The sequence below is a fragment of the Equus asinus genome, chromosome 26 (genome assembly GCF_041296235.1).
Source record: "Equus asinus isolate D_3611 breed Donkey chromosome 26, EquAss-T2T_v2, whole genome shotgun sequence".
NCBI classification, from domain to species: Eukaryota; Metazoa; Chordata; class Mammalia; order Perissodactyla; family Equidae; genus Equus; species Equus asinus.
Genome location: NC_091815.1, coordinates 38704286 through 38724285, shown reverse-complemented (window position 1 = coordinate 38724285; position 20000 = coordinate 38704286). Strand labels below are relative to the sequence as shown.

The window sequence follows — 20000 nt, the reverse complement described above, 5'->3', positions numbered from 1 at the left end:
TTGACTTTTCATTTTAAAATTGATCACTAGTAATCAATACTTCATTTTAATTACACAGGTTAAGTCATCATGTTAAAATACTGTGTAGTATTGGATTCTGAGGCGTGGGCTAACATAACCTGTTCTGCAATGCTTACTTTTGGGCATTTGCTTGTTTTGCAGAAGCCTAAGCTCACTTACAAATGTATGAAAATCTTTCCATTATTTGTCAGGCATTCTTAATTTTTGATAGCTGTTTATTGATGAGGTTAATCATCAAGACACTTAATGGATTTGTATTTCAGTATTTCTGAGTTGTAAGTGTGAGTTTTGAAAAGAAGATGAGAGATGTGATTTTTACAGAGTGAAGGAGAAATATGTTTGGGGTGTGTTTGTTGTATGTGTGTATAGAAGCAGCAAAGTGATGGGCACTTTTTATAATCAGTGAGTTGAGACATGGCAAGATGTGGCTTCAATTAAATTCCCATTTGCTTAGGCTAATTAGTAGATCTAGCCAACATAACATTCCACAGTACAGTTTATTTTTCAGGGAGACAGAAAGATAAGCTGACAGCAGTAATCAAGGCTTTTCACCTATATTTTGAGTAATCATATCCAGAAATTCTCTGGCCAAAGGTCTTCCAGTTGTATAATCCAGCAGATCATGGAAAAATAGAAAACACTTCTTACATACCCACATGTACACACACACACAGACACACTGAGCTGTGGCTTTTTCCATATTTACCCTATTTTATCCATTCAAAGCCTGCAAAATAGCTGGTGGGAATCATGACTTTTTGTGTTTGAAAGTGCTAATTTACCTCTTCTTTCTCTAAGTTTAGAAGCAACTCTGGGTACATATCCAAGGGAAGTGAAATCAATATCTCAAAGAGATATCTGCACACTTGTGTTCACTGCAGCATTATTCACAGTAGCCAAGACATGGAAGCAACCTAAATGTCCACCAACAGATGAATGGATAAAGAAAATGTGGTATATACATACAATGGAATATTATTCAGCCATAAAAAGAAAGAAATCTTACCATTTGTGAGAACATGGATGAACTGGAGGACATTACACTAAGTGAGGTAAGCCAGACACAGACAGGCAAATATTGCATGGTCACACTCGTATGTGGAATCTGATATATGGATCTCATCAAGATTGTGGTATAGGTGGACTCTGAACTCACCTCCTCTGATGAACACAACCAGGTTACAACTATTCTTGGAAAAATCACTTGGGAGAGAGAACTGAAAACTGGATAAAAAGAACCTGCACAACCAGGGATAGTCCTGACTGAGGTGGACTAGGCAGAAATTCCTTCTGGAGAGAAAAAGAAGCCACCTTCATGAGCTGCAGAGCTTCACAGCAGCTGAGTGGGAGCCACCCTAAGGTACACAGCCCTCCCTGGAGTAGTGGGGGATCTGAGTGGGGGCATGTCACCACTGTAAGCATCCTTCAGACTCAGCACAACTGAGATGAGTGTCCTACTGTCTGTCTTCCCTGACTGTTAACTGCAATGGGGAATACCCCCAGACAAGCTATCGGAAGAAAGCCGAAACAACCTGGCTCTTAAATGGCCCATGCACAAATTCATCCACCTCAGAGAGCAACCTAAAATCATCATAAAGAAAGCTTCACAGTCCTTTGGTAAAAGAGACTCACCTGGTAGGCTCTGGGTGCATCTTGGTGAGAGGTGAGACCTCTCAGGAGACTGAGACATTGGTGGTGGTCACTGTTGTGACCTAGTACATGTGTGCTGACACAGACGCTGACAGTCACCATTGAAGTTCTTCCACTGGTCTGATAGCCCTTGGGTCTGCCACACCCACTAGAGTGTAGATTTAACCTACTTCAGCCAGGGCAGGCAGCCCACCCTAGGGACTGGCCCCACCTAACAGCAAGACCTCATGCTACTTGTCAGCCTGCATATACTGAGTGCCTTGCTCCTCTACAGGCAGGTGAGTGTGTCTGCCTCTGTGGGGCAGGGCTTGTGTGAGGACCAGGTGAACTGTGGGGTGCTTTGGTGGAGAAGTGGGGGCCTCTGCAGTGGGGTGACTGGCTATGCTCCAGGGAGTTGGGAAGTGTGCACGGACCAGTGCTGTGTTGACAGTGTGTGTGGACCTGTGGGAGGTGGGGCTTATCAGTGGCAGAAGACCTGTGCTTCACAAATATCTACAAAGAGGATCAGCCCTGTCTTCTGAAGCCTGAAACAATTGTGTTCCCCTTTCTGGGTCAGCCCCACTCAGTTGCAATCCTAAGAGAGCTGACAACAGCCTTGCAGGCCTGAGACCTACAGCAACTCTAAGCCCCTGAGCCTAGCAACCAGCTACACTGGGTACCAACCCAATTAAGAGGAAAACCACAACAGGAGTGTGCTATTAGACCTTGTAGTCAATGGTGCTGGGGCTCCGCAAACTGGATTTACTGACAGCCAGCCAGGGAAGGAAAGACTAGACTCTCTGGGTACCTGCAGTGAAAGCAACCCTGCCACAGCAGAAGGACACAAGTAGCCTACAAAGGGGTCACTCCTGGATCATTTGGACTGGTGATGAGAGGGAAGCACACTGCTGGGCCTCAAAAAGAGTCTCTTACATAAGGCCACTTTTCCAAGAACAGGGGACATAGCTGACTCACCTAATACAGAGATATAAGCACAGAGAAAGAAGTAAAATTAGGAGGCAAAGGAATACTTTCCAAGCAAGGGAACAGGACAAAACCCCAGAAAAAGAACTAACTGAAACAAAAATAAGCAATCTACCTGACAAAGAGTTCAAACAAAAACTCATAAGGATGCTCACTGATATTTGGAGAAGACTGGATGAACACAGTGAGAATGTCAACAAAGAATTGGAAAATATAAAAAAGAACTAATCAGAAATGAAGAATACAATACTGGAAATGAAAAATTCACTAGAGGGACTCAATAGCAGAGTAGATGATACAGAAGAATGGAAAGACTAGAGGAAATCACCCAAGCTGAACAGGCAAAAGGAAAAAGAATTAAAAAGAAGGAGAACAATCTAAAGCAACTCTGGGACAATACCAAGCACACTAACATTCGTTTTATAGGTGTCCCAGAAGGAGAAGAGAAAGACAATGGGACAGAGAATCTATTTGAAGAAATAATAGCTGAAAACATTCCTAACGTAAGAAAGGAAACAGTCATTCAGGTACAGGAAGCACAGACAGCACCAAACAAGATAAACCCAAAGATGCCCACACCAAGACACATTATAATCGAAATGCCCAAAATTAAAGATAAAGAGAGAATCCTAAAAGTGGCAAGAGAAAGGCAACAAGTGACATACAAAGGAAAGCCAATAAGGCTATCGGGGAACTTCTCAGCTGAAACCCTACAGGCTAGAAGGGACAGGAATGACTTATTTAAAGTGCTGAAAGGAAAAAACCTACAACCAAGAATACTCTATCCAGCAAGGTTGTCATTCAGAATGGAAGGAGAGATAGAGTTTCCCAGACAAGCAAAAATTAAAGGAGTTTATCACCAAGAAACCAGTTCTGCAAGAAATGCTGAAGGGACTTATTTAAGTGGGAAAGAGAAGACCACAAATAGGGATAAGAAAATATATAAAAAAACCCAAAACAGGCAATAAAATCACTGGTAAAGGCAAAAATACAGTAAAGGTAGCAGATCAACCACCTATGAAAATAATATGAAGGTTAAAAGACAAAAGTACTAAAATTACGGATTTCAATGATAAGAGGGTAATGGACAGACACACACAAAATAAGAGATTAGATATGATTGCAAAAACATAAAATGTGGGGGGAAGAGTGTAAAAGAGTAGAGCTTTTAGAAAGAGGTCAAACTAAACAGACTATCGACTCAATATAGATTGCTATATATGTAGAATATTATATAGGAACCTGATGGTAATCACAAACCAGAAACTGATAATAAGTAAACAAATTAGTAAGAGAAAAGAAATCAAACATATTACTAAGGAAAGCCTACTATCTGATTTTGACAGCCCCAGGACTAAGGACAATTTTTACATTTTTAAATGATTGAAAAAATCAAAAGAAAATTAGTATTTTGTGATCCGTGAAGATGATTTGAAATTCACAGTTTAGTGTTTGTAAACAAATTTTATTGGAACACAGCCAGGCCCATGTGTCATCTACAGTAGTTTTCGTGCCACAACAGCAAAATAGAGTGGTTGCAAAGAAGATGAGATGACTCCCCAACAAGGGAAATTTAGTAAGGGAACAGCAGCCAGTAGCAGAGAGCTCTTAGCGAGTGTAATCATGGGGCAGAGGTGAGACCAAAGGGCAAGTGATGGAACTTTGTATCTCCATGTGTCTGTAGAGCACGGTATCCACCTGGTTGAAGTCTGAGGACATTGATTATTTACTTCAGTAGACTGGAGCTAGAAGTTCCAGAATGACTTCATCAACTCCAATGTAACTGGAGTCAGAGTAAACTACTCTGAGTCTGTTGTTTAGTCTCATATTTTAAAAGATGTTTCCTTTTCAGAAAAAACCCCAAAACAAACCCAATATAGGAACAATGGCTAACATCACACACATCTGTGTACCTTCAATCCTGAAACAAACAAAGCAGCATAAATGCTCATAATTTTACATTAGCTTTCGATAAACATTAAATCAAGAAAAAGGATATTGAAAAAAAATTCAGTATTTCTATCCTTAGACTAATTTTTCCCCCTCCAAATACCAGCGATCTTAGGAATTTATACTTTACCTTATACGTAAATAAGCTTTATAGGCATGTCTCTCTGTTTAAATCATGTCCTGTCCTAAATTCTAAAGAGTGTTAAGTATCTCATCCCCACGTCTCCCCCAGGAGTTAGCACACAAGTGCAAGAACAGCCCTGCTCTATGGTCAGATGTACTGAGCTCCTGGAGGTTGTCTGTCTCCATTGAAGGGCATGTTCCGGCTGTACCAGGCCTCAGCCAAGAGCATCCCCAGGACCAAGAGAATGAGGCCAGCCATGCTCAGCCGGACTTGATTCTCTGCAGAAGGATACCAAGCAGCAGGCTCTGAGAGAAAAAGGACAGAAGGTTACAGAAGAGACACCAAGGCCCATTCTGCTAACGTGCTCCCAAAACCCAAGACCATTTCTCCAGTCTACTTGATCTGGCATGAAGCCACCTAATCCACCTCCCACGGGAGAAGCACTTACTTACCTTTCATTTCTCCTGTCCTTGCTGCCATGGTGGGGATCCCGTCAGGGAATTTTGGGGTCAAGAAAGACAGGAGTGAGGAGCAGAGTGCCTCCAGTCTGTCCCATTGGAGCCCTGCCCACTCTTTTCTTTCTTTTTCCCTATGATAAGCCATGGACTCAGCAAACGGGGACTGGCCCCCTTGACACTCGTGGGCATGTGAATCTTCTCTCTACCTCATGCGTTTTGTACCTGCTGTTCCCTCTGCCTGCCCTGCTCCTTCTACAAAGATCAGCAGTTACTCACCAGGTGAAGGTTCAGGGTTTGTGGGATCAGGATCGTCAGAAGCTTCTGCTAATGGGGCTGAAATGGGAGAGATTTTCCTTCTCTCTGTTCAGACGTTCTTCTACCTAGACACCCTAATGACTATACGGCACTTCTCCATCCCCTGGGCATGTGGTGGGAGAGCTGCATTGTGGGTGAGGGGGAATGAGTTCCTCTGAGCTTTGTGAGCTTTGTGGTGACATGGTCTTCCCATGGTTCTGTCCTCCTTTTCCCAGTCCCTGCTCTACCTAGACACTGTCTCCGGGACGGGACATGAGGATGGATGGGCTGGGGCTTCCTCACCTCTGACCTGAAGATGCAATGGGTCACTGGGGTGAGACCACACATAGGGCTCACGTTCAAAGAGTCCGTAGCATCTGTAGGTCCCAGTTTGTGTGAAGGAGACTTGATACAAGAAGAAGAAAGCCTCGTGTTTATACCCCTGGTGGGTGGAGATTTGGTTCTGGATGGTTCGATATCCATCTTCTTTGATAAGAATAAATGCATCAAACTTGAGTGTTGAGAAACATTGCAACTTCACATTCTCCCCTGAAGCCACCACAGAACCAGTCATGCTTGAGAGAGAGGGTTTGTCATAAGCTCCTGAGAAAAAAGGAAGTTTGTAGATAGAGGGCTGGGCATCATACATGCATTGTCCCTTTTTGTTTCCTGGGAACAGATGTGGCTCTGGTTTCTATCCCCTCTTCGTCCCACCATGAGGAATCTGTGTCTGCATCCTCCCTAACCCTTTCTAAGGACAGAGGTTTTTGTCCTGTGTGCTTCGCATCTGCAAAGCCTTGTTCTTCCCTGTGCAAAGGGTTCAATCCTACTCTGCTGCCTCTGTTTCCCACTCACCGGTCATCACCAGCGGCAGGGGGTCACTGAACTGGGACCAGCTGCCTCCACTCTGATAGGAACAGTGGTACAGCCCTGCCCTGTCTGGTGTCATGTCTGTGATACTAAAGCTGTTGGTCATCTTAGACATCAGCTGTTTCTCTCTGTCCGAGGGCTCAGGGATTCCCACTTTAGTTATCATGTACACTTCAGCTTCTGCAGGCCCTCGGCACAGGATGGTCACAGGATTCTTAGATCCAACCATGGATCCAGGCAGAGCTGTGATATGAGGTGGGGGGAGAGATCCTAGAAGACAGAAAACAGGTATGGACTTACAGGTGTGTCGGTTTCTCATGCCATCCTTCCACTCTATCCCCTCTTACAAGCCATGAATCAGAATGCTGAGTCTCCTCTTCCCAGCTGTGAAGAGAGCTGATATCTGGGCTAAACCAGGAGCAGGGACTTGGGAGTATTAAGAGAAATACTCACCCTTCTGTTCCTGAGTGCTCTGGCGTAGACACAGCCCTGGAAGGAAACAGTGGGTGAAACAGCTCAGCTTATAGAACCACTAGACCTGCTCTCATTAGCCCTGTATTTGTAGCTGGTCCCTTCTCTCCCAGACTCACCAAGACAGAGCAAGGTGGGAAGGACCAGGGACATGGTCCTGCATCCACACTGGCCCGCTGGCCCCAGCAATGTGCACTTATGAGGAACAGACTTTTCTGTATGTGACACAGACCTCTCGGAAGTGTGGGCCGTCCCAATTCTCAGCCCAAGTGTGAAGGGAATTCACATCCACTTTTCTCCTCCTGGTTGGGGCTTGCACAAGTGTCTGACATCTTGAAGCTGTTCATCATCTGAACTTTAGACTACAATCAGTCTGACTTCATCCCTGTTTTCTGTTCCTAATTCCACATCCACATTTTAAACTTTCTATATAGAGTGAGTGTGAGAGATTACAAGGCAAAGAGCAGGAGAGAAATAATTCCAGTCTGAGGTCTGCTCTGAAATACCAAGGAAACTTATGACCCTTGTTTCTTAATGCTGAGATTATATCCCTTTATGTACAAAATGGGGCAATGATAATGAGTTTATGAAAAGTGGTACTCACAGTGTGAGCACATTGTCCAGAACAGGCTCTGCTAGAGAGACAGTAGCATAATTAACAGTTCTTCCTCTTCGATAGCCCCAACACATTTTTGGCACTGATTCTGTCCAAGGGTAAAATGATGCACTTAATATGGTATTTTCATTGGGTTTTGTCACACCTTTGTTCTTAAACTATCACACTGACTGAACCTTCCTGAGTAGCTATGCCGTCCATTCTTCTGGATCAGTGTATAATTTTGATTTAAAATCTTCCCCTGAATCCACCCACATTGGGCACTCTTCTCCACAAATCTGAAAAAATTTAATAGTAACCCTTACTGAGTTTTCATTTTTTGAGGGTTACATGGGGGAAGGTGACATACAATCTCCACTAAAACGGTGGTAGGTTGGACTATTGCTCTAAATTGTTTTGTCAGCTTTTAATTCATCAGACTCTAAGGACTTCGGAGCCACTGGTATAATCATAGATAGTTCTGCAAATTCAGAAATACCTTCTACTTCTTGTAGAATTTCCCTTTGGTTGTTGTGTATCACTATCATCTTCATGGCCTGGCCATTTTGGCTCAAACATCAGGTCCCTGTGCTTGTATCCTTGGGTCATGGCCTGGGCATAGAGAAAGGTGATGTGGAGGATATAATTCGAGATGTCTGTGGCTGAGAAGGAGTTTCCCCAAGACTGAGAAGATAACTGAAGGTTCCAACTCAGAGGAATAGGCTGACAGGTCAATAGTGGTAACACAGGGCTTTCCTTACTCTGAAAATATCTGGGGGAAAATATTCACATCTAACCTTCTGTCTCTTTAGCTCTCTTTGTCTTTCTACCTATCTATCTATCTATCTATCTATCTATCTATCTATCTATCCATCTATCTGTCTGTCTGTCTGTCTGTCTATCTATCTATCTATCTATCTATCTATCTATCATCTATCTATCTATCTATCTGTCTATCTATCATATATCTAGTCTATTCATAGCATCTGTCATCTATATCATCGCTCTGCCTTTCTCTATTTATCCATTATCTACCTAGATTTCTATCGTGTATATTTCTCATCTATCTATAGCTATCACTTACCTATGTCTATTTATAAAGCTCATCATCATCGTCTGTCATCTATTACCTATCATTTACCTATCTTGTATTCATCTATCAATATCTATGTATCATCTATTTGAATATCATCTTTCTGTCTTATTTGTATATCTATCTGTCTATCTATCTATCTATCTATCTATCTATCTATCTATCTATCTATCTATCTATATCTATCTATCTATCTAATCTATCTATCTATCATCTATTTCCAACTGCTAAGGAATCAAAAGGGAGTCCTTGAACACAGCAGTAACTATTTTCTAGTATAACTATTCTCAGACACGTTAATTAGTGTTTCTTTGCCTACAAGCTATTTGGACTCAACTTTTATTTATTTATTTCAGCACCAATAGTATAGTTTTTACCTGCCAGCATACACACGTGTCCCTTTGCCCTTTTCGCCCTCCCACACTCCCCTCCTTCCTCTGGTAACCACTAATCAGTTTCCTTATCTATGTGTTTGTTTGTTTACCTTTGAGATATCGGTGGAATGTTATAATATTTGTCTTTCTCTTTCTGACTTATTTTCCTTAGCATAATACCTTCAAAGTCCATTATGTTGTTGGAAATGGCACGATTTTGTCTTTTTGATTTGGCTGAGTTAATATAAATTTATATTCCATTGTCTGTGCATATATATGTACCACATCTTCTTCACCCATTCATCCATTGGTGGGTATTTGGGTTGCTTCCATTGGATTGCTTCCATATCTTGGCTATTGTGAATAATGCTGCAATGAACAGAGGGGTGTGTGAATCTTTTTGAATTGTTGCTGTCATATACTTTGGCTAAATACCCAGTAGTGGAAGAGCTTGATCATATGGTATTTCTGGTTTTAATTTTTTGAGAAATCTCCATAATGTTTTCCATAGTGGCTGCCTCAGTTTGCATTCCCAACAGCAGTGTATGAATGTTCCTTTCTCTCCACATCCTCCCCCAAACTATTGCTTCCTGTCTTGTCAATTATGGTCATTCTGACAGGAGTGAGGTAATATCTCATTGTAGTTTTGATTTGCATTTCCCTAATGATTAATGATGTTGAATGTGTTTTTTCACATGCCTGTTGGCCATCTGTGTATCTTCTTTGGAAAAACGTCTGTTCACATCCTCTGCCTACTTGTTTATTGGGTTGTTTGTTTCTTTTTTGTTGAGTTGTATGAGTTCTTTAAATATTTTGGAAATTAACCCCTTGTCAGATATACGATTTGCAAATATTCTCTCCCAGTTGGTGGGTTGTCTTTTCATTTTGTTTATGATTTCCCTTGCCTTGCAGAAGCTTTTTACTGTGATGTAGTCTCATTTGTTTATTTTTTCTTTTTTTCCCTTGCCTGAATAGATACGGTAGTTGAAAATATACTGCTAAGATCAATGTCAAAGAGTGCACTGCCTATATTTTCTCCAGTACTACGTTGAATAGGAGTTGCAAGAGTGGGCACCCTGGTCTTGTTTCTGTTCTCAGAGGAATTGCTTTCACTTTTTTCCCACTGAATATGATGTTGGCTGTCGTTTGTCATATATGGCCTTTGTTATGTTGAGGTACTCTCCTTCTATATCCATTTTATTTAGTGTTTTTATCATAAATGAATGTTGGATCTTGTTAAATGCTTTCACTGCATCTATTGAGATGATCTCATGATTTTTGTTCTTCACTTTGTCCATGAGATTTCCAAATGGATTGGTTTGTGGATGTTGAATCATCCCAACCTCTCTGGAATAAATCCCACATGGTGTATGATCCTTTTAATGTATTATAGCATTCCACTTGTTAATACTTTGTTAAGGATTTTTGTATCTATGTTCATCAACGATATTGGCCTGTAATTTTCCATTTTGGGTTGTCCTGATTTGGTATCAGGGTAATGTTGGCCTTGCAAAATGAGTTAGGAAGTGTCCTGCCCTCCTCAGTTTTTTGGAATAGTTTGATAAGGATGGGTTTTAAATCTTCTTTGAATGTTTGTCACAATTCACCAGAGAAGCTATCTAGTCTGGGCTTTGTTTCTTTGGAGGTTTTTTGTTACTGTTTCAAACTCTTTGCTGGTGATTAGTCTATTCCGATTCTCTATTTCTTCTTGATTCAGTTTTGGGAGGTTGTCTGAATCTAAGAATGTATCCATTTCTTCTACATTATCCAGTTTGTTGGTGTATAGCTTTTAATAGTATTCTTTTATAATCCTTTGTGTTGTCTGTTGTAATTTCTTGTCTTTCATTTCTGATTTTATTTATTTGAGTCTTCTCTCTTTTTTCCCTATTGAGTCTGGCTAAGAGTTTATCCCTTTTGTTTATCTTCTCAAAGAATCAGCCCTTAGTTTCATTTATCCTTTCTATTATTTTTTTTCTCTCTGTTTCATTTATGTCTGCTCTGATTTTAATATTTGCTTCCTTCCTCTGACTTTTGACTTTGTTTATTGTTCTTTTTCTCATCTTTTTAGGTATAGGGTAAGCTTGTTTATTTAATATTTTTCTTGCTTTGTGAGGTAGGCCAGTATTGCTGTAAGTTTCCCTCTTAGTACCACTTTTGCTGAAAGCCTGATGGGGTTCCTTTGTCAGTTATTTTCTTTTCTTCGGCTGCTCTTAATATTCTTTCTTTGTCATGGACTTATGTCAGTGTTAATACTTTATGCCTCGGAGAAGGTCTTTTTGCATTGGGGTAATTAGGAGTTTTATTCGCTTCACATATTTGTGTGTCCAGTTCCTTCCTCAGATTTGGGAAGATCTCAGCTATTATTTCTTTGACTAAGCTCTCTGCTCCTTTTTCCCTCTGGGATATTTATAATCTTTATATTACTCTTCCTAATTGAGTTGGTATTCTGTCAAAGAATTTTTTCATTTAAAAAAATTCTTAGTTCTTTCTTCTCTTCTTCCTGGACCATTTCTGGGTTTCTATCTTCAAGCTCACTGATTCTCTCCTTCATAATATCTGACGTATTTTTTATGCTGTGTGCCTTTTTTCCATCTCATTAATTTAATTCTTCATATCTTGAACTTCTGTTTCGTTCTTTTTTAGAGCTTCAATATTTTTGGTGAAGTATGCCTTCTGTTTGTTAATTTTGTTTCTGAGGTCATTGAACTGTCTTTCTGAATTTTCTTGTAACTTGAGTTTCTTTATGGCAGCTATTTTGAATTCTCTGTCAGTCGTCTTGTATTCTTCTATGACTTCAAATCTGGTTTCAGGAGAGCTGTTATTCTCCTCTTGTTCTGCCATGTTACTGTAATTCTTCATGGTGTTTGATGACTTGACCTCTGCCAGCACATCTGTGGTAATAACCACCTTTCTTATTTGGGTACAGCTTTGGTTACTTTGTTCCTGAGCTGCTTCTGCTTTTATTTGAGAGCCTGAAATTTCCACCCTCCATTACCTCTGCTAGAGGCATCATCAGTGCCTTCCTTGTCCTTCTTGTTCCTCTGAGGTTGGTGGTACCTTGCTGCTTTCAATGTCATTGCCATCTCAGGTGTTGCCACTGGGGTCACCAGGTTATGAGCACTTCTGCTGCTTCTGGGGTTGCCTGGGTCTCATGTTCCCCTACTTGATCTCTGTAGGCTTTCCATGGGCTTGGGTGCTTCTGCTCCATGCACCACCTGCACCACTGCTCCTGGGTTACCTGGGGTGCTGGCAGCACTGCTTTCAGGGGCACTGGGTGCACAGGTGTTGCTGTTGCAGTTTGGGGCCCAGGTTATTGTTTGAAGCCCCTGCTGTTGGTAGAGCCAGTGTTGGAGTGCCCCTACTTGGGGCTGGGTCTCAGTTTCTGCTCTAGTTGCTGAGGCCTCATGTCATAGGTGCCACCTGCCACTTCTGGAGGAGGAGTAGGGGCTAAGCTGTAAGTGTTGTTGCTGCCCTGCAGTCTCTGGTCACTGGTGCCCACCACTGTGCTTTAGAGACCTCAGGTCAGGGCACCCTGCTCCTGCAGGTGGAATGCGAGCTCTGGTTGCTGTCCCCCCTGCTGGAGACACTAGTGCCACTGCTGGGATGAGGATGGGGCCAGGTTGCCGGTTCCATTCTGTGTTATTAAGTCTCAGGACATCTGTCTCACTCGCCACCACTGGGGGGTGATAGGGGCCAAGACACAAGTGCCATGTTAGCCCTTTCAGCTTGTGTCACTGGCATGCACTCTGGTGTGAGGATATGCATTTTGGATCTCTGCCATCAGGGGTGTGGGAGGGGGCTGCTTCCTAGCCCCAATACACCCAGGAGGTCCAGTCCACCCACCTGCAGCTGTGTAGATGCATGGGCCACTCAGGCATTCTGATGTGCTGTGCAGGGAGTCCTTTGTTGGTCACTGGATGTCTAACTTGTTATAACATACAGGAGAGAGACAAGGGAATGACAAACTGCCATGATGCTGATGTCACTCCTGGTCTCACCTTTTAATTTTTGCTGAGGAAGATAAACCCTGAGTGAACATCTGTGCCATTCTTCCTGTATTTTGTATATGGGATGCTGCCACAGCATAGCTTGATGAGTGGTGAATAGGTCCCTACCCAGGATGCAAACATGCAAACCTTGGGCAGCAAAGCAGAGAACACAAGCTTAACCACTACACCACTGGGCTGGCCCCTGGACTCAACTTTTTGAAGGACAATTCATAAGACAGAATTGTTGAGTTTTAACACTTGCTGTCTGTTTTGTACAGCCCCAGAGTTAAGAATGATTTTTAGATTTTTAAATGATTGAAAGAACCAAAAGAAAATTAATGTTTTGTGACCTGTGAATACGACTCAAAATCCACGATTTAGTGTTTGTAAACAAAATTTTATGGGAACACAGCCATGTCCTTGTGGTTATATGTCACCTACAGTTGCTTTTTTGCCACAAGAGCAGAATTGAGTGGTTGCAAAGAAGATCAGATGATGACAAAGCCCAAAATATTTACTAGTTGGCCTTACAGAAAAGTTGTCATTTAGCACATGAAAGTGACAACTAGCAGGGTCTGAGAAGGAGTTCAGAGAAAACATCCAAGAAAAAGTTATGTATTTGCTGACACTTATAAAAAATGTAGGAATTAGCCAGGAGGGTGAGGGAATGGCAGCCAGTAGCAGAGAGCTCATAGAGAGTCTAATCATGGGGCAGAGATGAGAACAAAGAGCAAGTGATGTAACTTAGAATCTACCTGTCTCTACAGAACACAGTGTCCTTCTGGTTAAGTCTGAGGATATTTATTAGTTACTTCAGTAGATTGGACCTAAGAAGTTCCAGAATGATTTCATCAATGCAACTGTAACGGGAGTCAGAGTTAACCATTCTCTGAGTCTGTTGTTTTACTCCTATGCTTCTAAAGATGTTCCTTTTCAGAAAAAACAAAAATAAACCCCAAACAGGAACAATGGCTAACATCACAAATAGCCATGTGACTTCAATCCTGAAACAAACCAACTAAAATAAATGTTCATACTTTTCCATTTGCTTTCTAGAATCTTTAAAGAAAAAAAGGGATACTATTGGAAAAAAAAAATCAGCATTTCCATCTCTGGACTCATTTTTCTCCCTCCAAGTACAAGCACTCTTAGGAATTTATACTTTACCCAAACTGAAGCAAGGTTTGTTAAGCATGTCTCTCTATTCAAATCATGTCTGGTCCTAAATTCTAAAGAGTGTTAAGTGTCTCATCCTCACATCTCCCCCAGGAGGTAGTGCAGAAGTGCGAGTCCAGCCAGATCAATGGTCAGATGTACTGAGATCCTGGAGGTCGGCTGAGTAGTCTCCCTCAAGTTGTGCTCGTCTAATCACCAGAACCTGTGAGTGGGACCTGCTGTGGCAAAGGGACATGTGCTGATGCAAGGGCGTTAAGAATCTGGAGACTGGGATATTATCCTGGATTATCTTCTTGGGCCCTATGTCATCACAAGGGTCGTTATTAGAGGGAAGCAGGAGGGTGGTAGCAAGAGGGAGAAGAAGGAAGGAAGGAAGCAGAGGTCAGAGAGGAGAAAGGATGCTGCACTGGTGGATTTGGAGATGGAGGAGGGATACAGAAGGCAAGGAATGCACACAGAGTCCAGAAACCAGAAGGGCAGGAACACAGATCAGAACCTAAAAGAGGAATGCAGGCCTGCAGACACATTTTAGACTTCTGCTCTCCAGAACCAAAACAGAATAAATACGTACTGTTTTAATCCACTGTGTCTGTGGTTAGGGTATTACAGATTCAATAGGAAACGAATTTTGATAGTCTCAGTAGATTACATAGCCAGGGCCCTATCTCCTCTAGCTGCTCCCCCAGGGTCCACACAATCCTCAGATGCCAAAAGAGGGACATCAGTGCTGTCATTACACTCAGGTAGGGGCTTGTCTGTGTCCATTGAAGGGCATCTTCTGGCTGTACCAGGCCTCAGCCAAGAGCACCACCAGGACGAAGAGAATCAGGCCAGCCATACTCAGCCGGACTTGATTCTCTGCAGAAAGATGCCAAGCAGTATGCTCTGAGAGAAAAAGGAGAGAAGGGTACAGAAGAGGCATCAAGGCCCATTCTGCTAACGTACCCCAAACCCGAGCCCATTTCTCCAGTCTACTGGATCTGGCATGTAGCCCCCCCAAGCAGCACCCACAGGATAAGCACTTACTTACCTTTCATTCCTCCTGTCATAGTGGGCAGTGTGGTGATCTCATCAGGGAATTCTGGGGTCAAGGAAGACAGGAGTGAGGAACAAGCTGCCTCCAGTTGCCCTGTTGGAGCCCTGTCTACTCTTTCCTTGCTATTTCCCTATTTCAGCAAACAAGGACTGACTCCCTGACATACCCTGGGCACGTGAAGCTTCTCTCTACCTCATGCCTTTTGCACCTGCTCTTCCTTCTGCCTGCCCTGCTCCTTCTACAAATATCAGCAGTTACTCACCAGGCGAAGGTCCGGGGTTCGTGGGACCGGGATCGTCAGAAGCTTCTGAAAATGGGGTTGAAATGGGAGAGATTTCCTTTCTCTCTGCTCAGACTCTTCCACCCAGATTCCCAATGATATACACTGTCTTTCCCTGGCCCCTGGGCATGTGGTAGGAGGGCTGCTTTGGGAGTGAGGCGGAGTGAGTTCCTAAGAGCTTCTTGTCTAAGACGATGGTGGTGACATGGTCTTCCCACCATGCTGTCCTCCTTTTCTCAGTCCCTGCTCTACCTGGACACTATCCATCTCCAGGATGGGACATGAGGATTGATGGGCTGGGGCTTCCTCACCTGTGACCCAAAGCTGTAATCGGTCGCTGGGGTGAGACCACACATAGGGGTGACGACTGAAGACACCATAGCATCTGTAGGTCCCAGTTTGTGTGGAGGAGACTTGATTCAAAAGGAACACAGCCTGGTGTCCACCACCCTCAAGGGTGGATATTTGGTTCTGGATGATGTGAACTCCATCTTTCTTCATAAGAATAAATGCATCAAACTTGAGTGTTGAGAAACACCGCAACTTCACATTCTCCCCTGAGAGTGCCATGATACCAGTCATGCTTGAGAGGGAGGGTTTGTCATAAGCTCCTGAGAAAGAAGGAAGTTTATTGATAAAGGACTGGGTAACATACATGCATTGTCCCTTTTTGTTCCCCAGGAGCAGACATGGCTCTGGTTTCTATCCCCTCCTTGTCCTGCTGTGAGGAAGCTGTGTCTGCATCCTCTCTACCCCTTTCCAAAGATAGATGTTTTTGTCCTCTGTGCTTCATATCTGCAACATCTGGTTCTTCCCTCTGCAAAGGGGTCAGTCCTGGCTCTGCTGCCCCTGTGTCCCACTCACTAGTCATCACCAGCTGCAGGGGGTCACTGAACTGGGACCAGCTGCCTCCACTCTGATAGGAACAGTGGTACAATCCTGCCCAGTATGGCGTCATCCCTGTGATACTCCAAGTGTTTGTCTTCTTAGACAGCAGTTGTTTCTCACTATCCAAGGGCTCAGGGCTTCTCACTCTAGACAGCACGTATGCTTCAGCTTCTGCAGGCCCTCGGCACAGGATCATTACAGGAGTCCCACGTGGAACCATAGTTCCTGGTACAGCTGTGAGAAGAGGTGGTGGGAGAGTTCCTAGAAGAAAAGAAACAGGTATGGACCTACAGATGTGTCTGTTTCTTATGCCCTCCATCCACTTCTTCCCCTCTTACAGCCACTGGCCCAAATGTGGAGTCCCATCTTCCCAGCTGTCAAGAGAGCTGATATCTGGCCGAAACCAGGAGTAGGATCTTACGAGTATTAGGAGGAATACTCACCCTTCTGCGCCTGAGTGCTCTGGCCTAGACACAACCCTGGAAGGAAACAACGGGTGAGACAGCCCAGCCTCCTAGAACCGATGGACCTGTCCCCTGTAGCCTTGTATTTATAGCTGGGCCCTTCTCTCCCAGACTCACCAAGACAGAGCATGGAGGGAAGAACCATGGACATGGTCCTGATTCTATGCCAGCCTGCTGGCCCCAGAGGTGCTGCTCATATGAGGAACAGATTTCTCTGTATTGACAAAGACCTCCAGGAAGTGTGGGTGTGGCCCCACTTTCACCTGGAGAGCTAAGGCAATCCACATCCTCTCTCCTCCTACTTCCTCCTGGGTGGGGCTTGCAGGAATACGTGACACATGAGTAGGATCATCATCTGAACTTCAAACTACAATTAGTCCAACTCGATCCCTGTTTTCTGTGCCCAGTGCCACATAAGCATTTTAATCTTTCAATATGATGCAAGGGGTAAGAGAGGCACAGGATATAGAAGAGGAAAGAAACCATTTCCAATCACAGGACTGCTCTGAAATATCATGTGAACTCATGGCCCTCCTTTCTTAATTCTGCATTCCATTTGCTATATACAAAATGGAGGAATGGTAATGAGCTCCTGAAGAGCTCTAATCACATAGTGTGTAAATTCTCCAAAATAGCGTTTGCTGGAGATTCAGTTGCATAATTATTATTCCTCCTCCCTCCCCACTTCTGTCTTTATTCCCAATGTAATGTCAGTGCTGATTCTTCATGGTTGTCAATTTTGAACCTAAAAGAGATACTTACATTAGGTTGAGTCCCACCTTTGTTCTTAAACCTTTCACACTGCCTGAACCTGATTGCACAGCCATGCCATCTGTTCTCCTGGATGAACAGGTAGTGCTCATTTAAAATTATCCCCTATCATACCTTCATGATACTGTCATCATCAAAAACCTAAAACAATTTATAGCCAATCTTTTATGAGTTTTCATTTTATTCCGGACGTGTAGATTACATGGAGGGAGTATGCATTTAATCTTTACAAAACTTATTACTATTTTCAAGTCAATTAATTATTTAGTCACCTGTGTAATCATGTTGTAAATCTAAACCTTTTGCAGGTAGGATTCCATGGGAGCCTCGGGACTACTGTGAGTGCCATGGAAGACAGGCTTTATTACAGAGATTAGAGTTTAGGCGATTGTGGTTGTAGATAAAGAAGTCTGGAGAAAGCCAGTGCCATTGCATCTGGTGTTCATTCTGATGTCACTAAGTCAGCCAGCCTGGGTGTTGAGAGGAAAAGCTGTATATGAGGCGGGGCAGGTCAGGGGCACACTGGAGCCCTCAAGGGAATTTGGGGGACAGCCTCTCTTTCTCCATCTCCAACCTCAATGGTGTATGATGCTCTTCACCACAGATCTTGAAAAACGCTAATGCAGGTTCCAGCCTAGTTGAAGGAGCTGAGGGAGCTGGAGGAACGGTGGTTTTGGCTGTGGGCTCACCCCAATGGGTGAGACAAAGGGTCCCGTATAACATGTATGGGCTGCAACACACTAACCCTACACTTCACACACTCACCGCCTAGGGATAAACATGCGTGTGGGTTCACTTCCACCTTCTACATCTTGTGCCAATTTCTGTTGTGGTCATCCAGAACCAGAGAGGGAAGAAAATTCTAGGAGACAGAGTTCAAGCTTAGCTAAATTGACATGGTGCAGAGCCACCATAGCTGCTCCTCATCAACTTGGATTCCATACACACATCTTTTAACCATTCTTCACTTTCAGATACAGCAATAGCAAAACCATGGTTTCACTGGACATGATGCAAGTGCTCTTTATGCAGCTAGACACATGCCCATCACCTCCCAGGAAGATATTACAAAGCCCTTTTATCTATCATGGGATACTATTCAGTCCTTTCCTAGTCGAATCATGCTCTTATTTTGATAATCTGTTTGGTAAATCACTGAGATGTAACATTAACATCTAAGCCTTGACTTCAGAATCAATTGGGAAATTATGGTGAAGTCTCATTTTTTTAAGAGTAAGAAAGGATGGTGGTCATAGAGATGGACACAGGTGGGGGCAATGCAAGTGATACATGGAAGGCACATGCACCTTCATGGCAATCTTGACCGTCTCTGATTTATTTAAACTTAGTAGCATCTAATACCCATTTCTTCTTGGCCCAGGGCCCACTTTAGTATTGTTACTGCGACATGGCCATGACTTCTTCCCCTTCTGAAGCAGTAAATGCTAGGCAGTCCTCTCCCCAGCCTCCATTCCATGAGATCCATATTCTGGACATGGATATATAAGCTGGCTTTGACCTGGAGCATCCACGGCCTCTCTCTGCCTGCAGGGTGCCGATGCTAGCTGAGAGCTGGTACTGTTGCGGGTGAGTAATTGCAATGAAATGAGGTTCCTGGTGTTGGGGTTGCATCAGTGCAAGGTGAAGCACATTGAGGTCTGTTGTAGAAACAGCAGGGACCACATCAAACCTGGTCTGTGGGGGATTCAGGCTGCAAGCTGAGCCTGAAGACTCGTTCGCCAGCACTCTAAATGGTTTTGACCTTTCACACCGTTATCTAATACTCATTTTAAATGAATGAAGAGTGCAAGATTTCACTGATATCATCTAAAAACTATGAGATTTAATGAGAGGTTGGTTCTGGGGCTGATAGGAAAGGGAAGAAGTAAGGATGGGTGGCTCCTGGTTTTTTTATCTGAGTTGCTCACTGAAGGCTGGTGCTATATTGAAGGAGGAAATGAGCCTGCATGTTTGCATATGTGTGTGTGTGTGTATGTGTGTGTGTGTGTGTTGTACCAATGAAACATCTTCACTCACTGTATTACCTCTAATATTCTATGCCTGCAGGACAGAGGTGGGTCCTGGAGGACTGGCTGCTTCATATGATGGCTGCCAAACTTGTTTTAGTAATTATTTAGGGACTGCCTTTTCCTATTTGAAATACCTCCATGTTTACTCAATTTCATACGGCAAAGTCTTATACTCTCTTTGACACTGGCCACCTCTTGCCAAAGACCCTGGTAGGGGTCCACATTCCCTATATCCACGGCTCTTAATTTATTTGCTTCTATGGCCTTTGTAGACAATGGTAGAATCGTACGTAGTCCTTCAAGTTCAGAAATAGCTCTTACTCGCACTAGGATTTCCCTTTGGTAGTCGTGTATCAGTAGCATCCCTCTAAGCTTAACATTCTCATCATCATGGCCTGGCCAGTTAGGCCCAGACAAGTCAGAGCCCCTGTGTTTATGTCCTGGGGTCATGGCCTGGGCATAGAGAAACGTGGTGTAGAGGTTGTAGTTTGAGATGTCTGTGG

The 20000-nt window shown here is 43.3% G+C and overlaps 2 protein-coding genes across 5 annotated transcripts; both read right to left on the bottom strand.

Moving 5' to 3' along the window:
* Nucleotides 1-4081: 4081 nt before the first annotated feature.
* Nucleotides 4082-11946, bottom strand: LOC123275627 (leukocyte immunoglobulin-like receptor subfamily A member 5). Its single transcript, XM_070498768.1, has 5 exons — nt 11859-11946; nt 6784-6819; nt 6316-6600; nt 5764-6063; nt 4082-5013 (listed from the first exon to the last, which is right to left on the bottom strand). The coding sequence occupies exons 1-5, from the start codon at nt 11944-11946 to the stop codon at nt 4856-4858; spliced, it is 867 nt and encodes a 288-aa protein (XP_070354869.1). The 3' UTR covers nt 4082-4855.
* A 1278-nt stretch (nt 11947-13224) lies between these two features.
* Nucleotides 13225-16969, bottom strand: LOC106840909 (leukocyte immunoglobulin-like receptor subfamily A member 5). 4 transcript variants are annotated; one of them, XM_044759789.2, is made up of 7 exons: nt 16814-16944; nt 16676-16711; nt 16209-16493; nt 15656-15955; nt 15327-15371; nt 15059-15109; nt 13225-14913 (listed from the first exon to the last, which is right to left on the bottom strand). In XM_044759789.2, exons 1-7 carry the CDS (start codon nt 16845-16847, stop codon nt 14768-14770), a joined length of 897 nt encoding a protein of 298 aa, XP_044615724.1. In that variant the 5' UTR covers nt 16848-16944; the 3' UTR covers nt 13225-14767. The 4 variants fall into 4 exon arrangements, with proteins under 4 accessions (XP_044615724.1, XP_044615725.1, XP_044615726.1 ...); XM_044759790.2 differs by lacking the exon at nt 16676-16711 and having other exon boundaries at nt 13232-14913; nt 16814-16969; XM_044759791.2 differs by lacking the exon at nt 15327-15371 and having other exon boundaries at nt 13232-14913; nt 16814-16934.
* Between the last annotated feature and the right edge of the window lie 3031 nt (nt 16970-20000).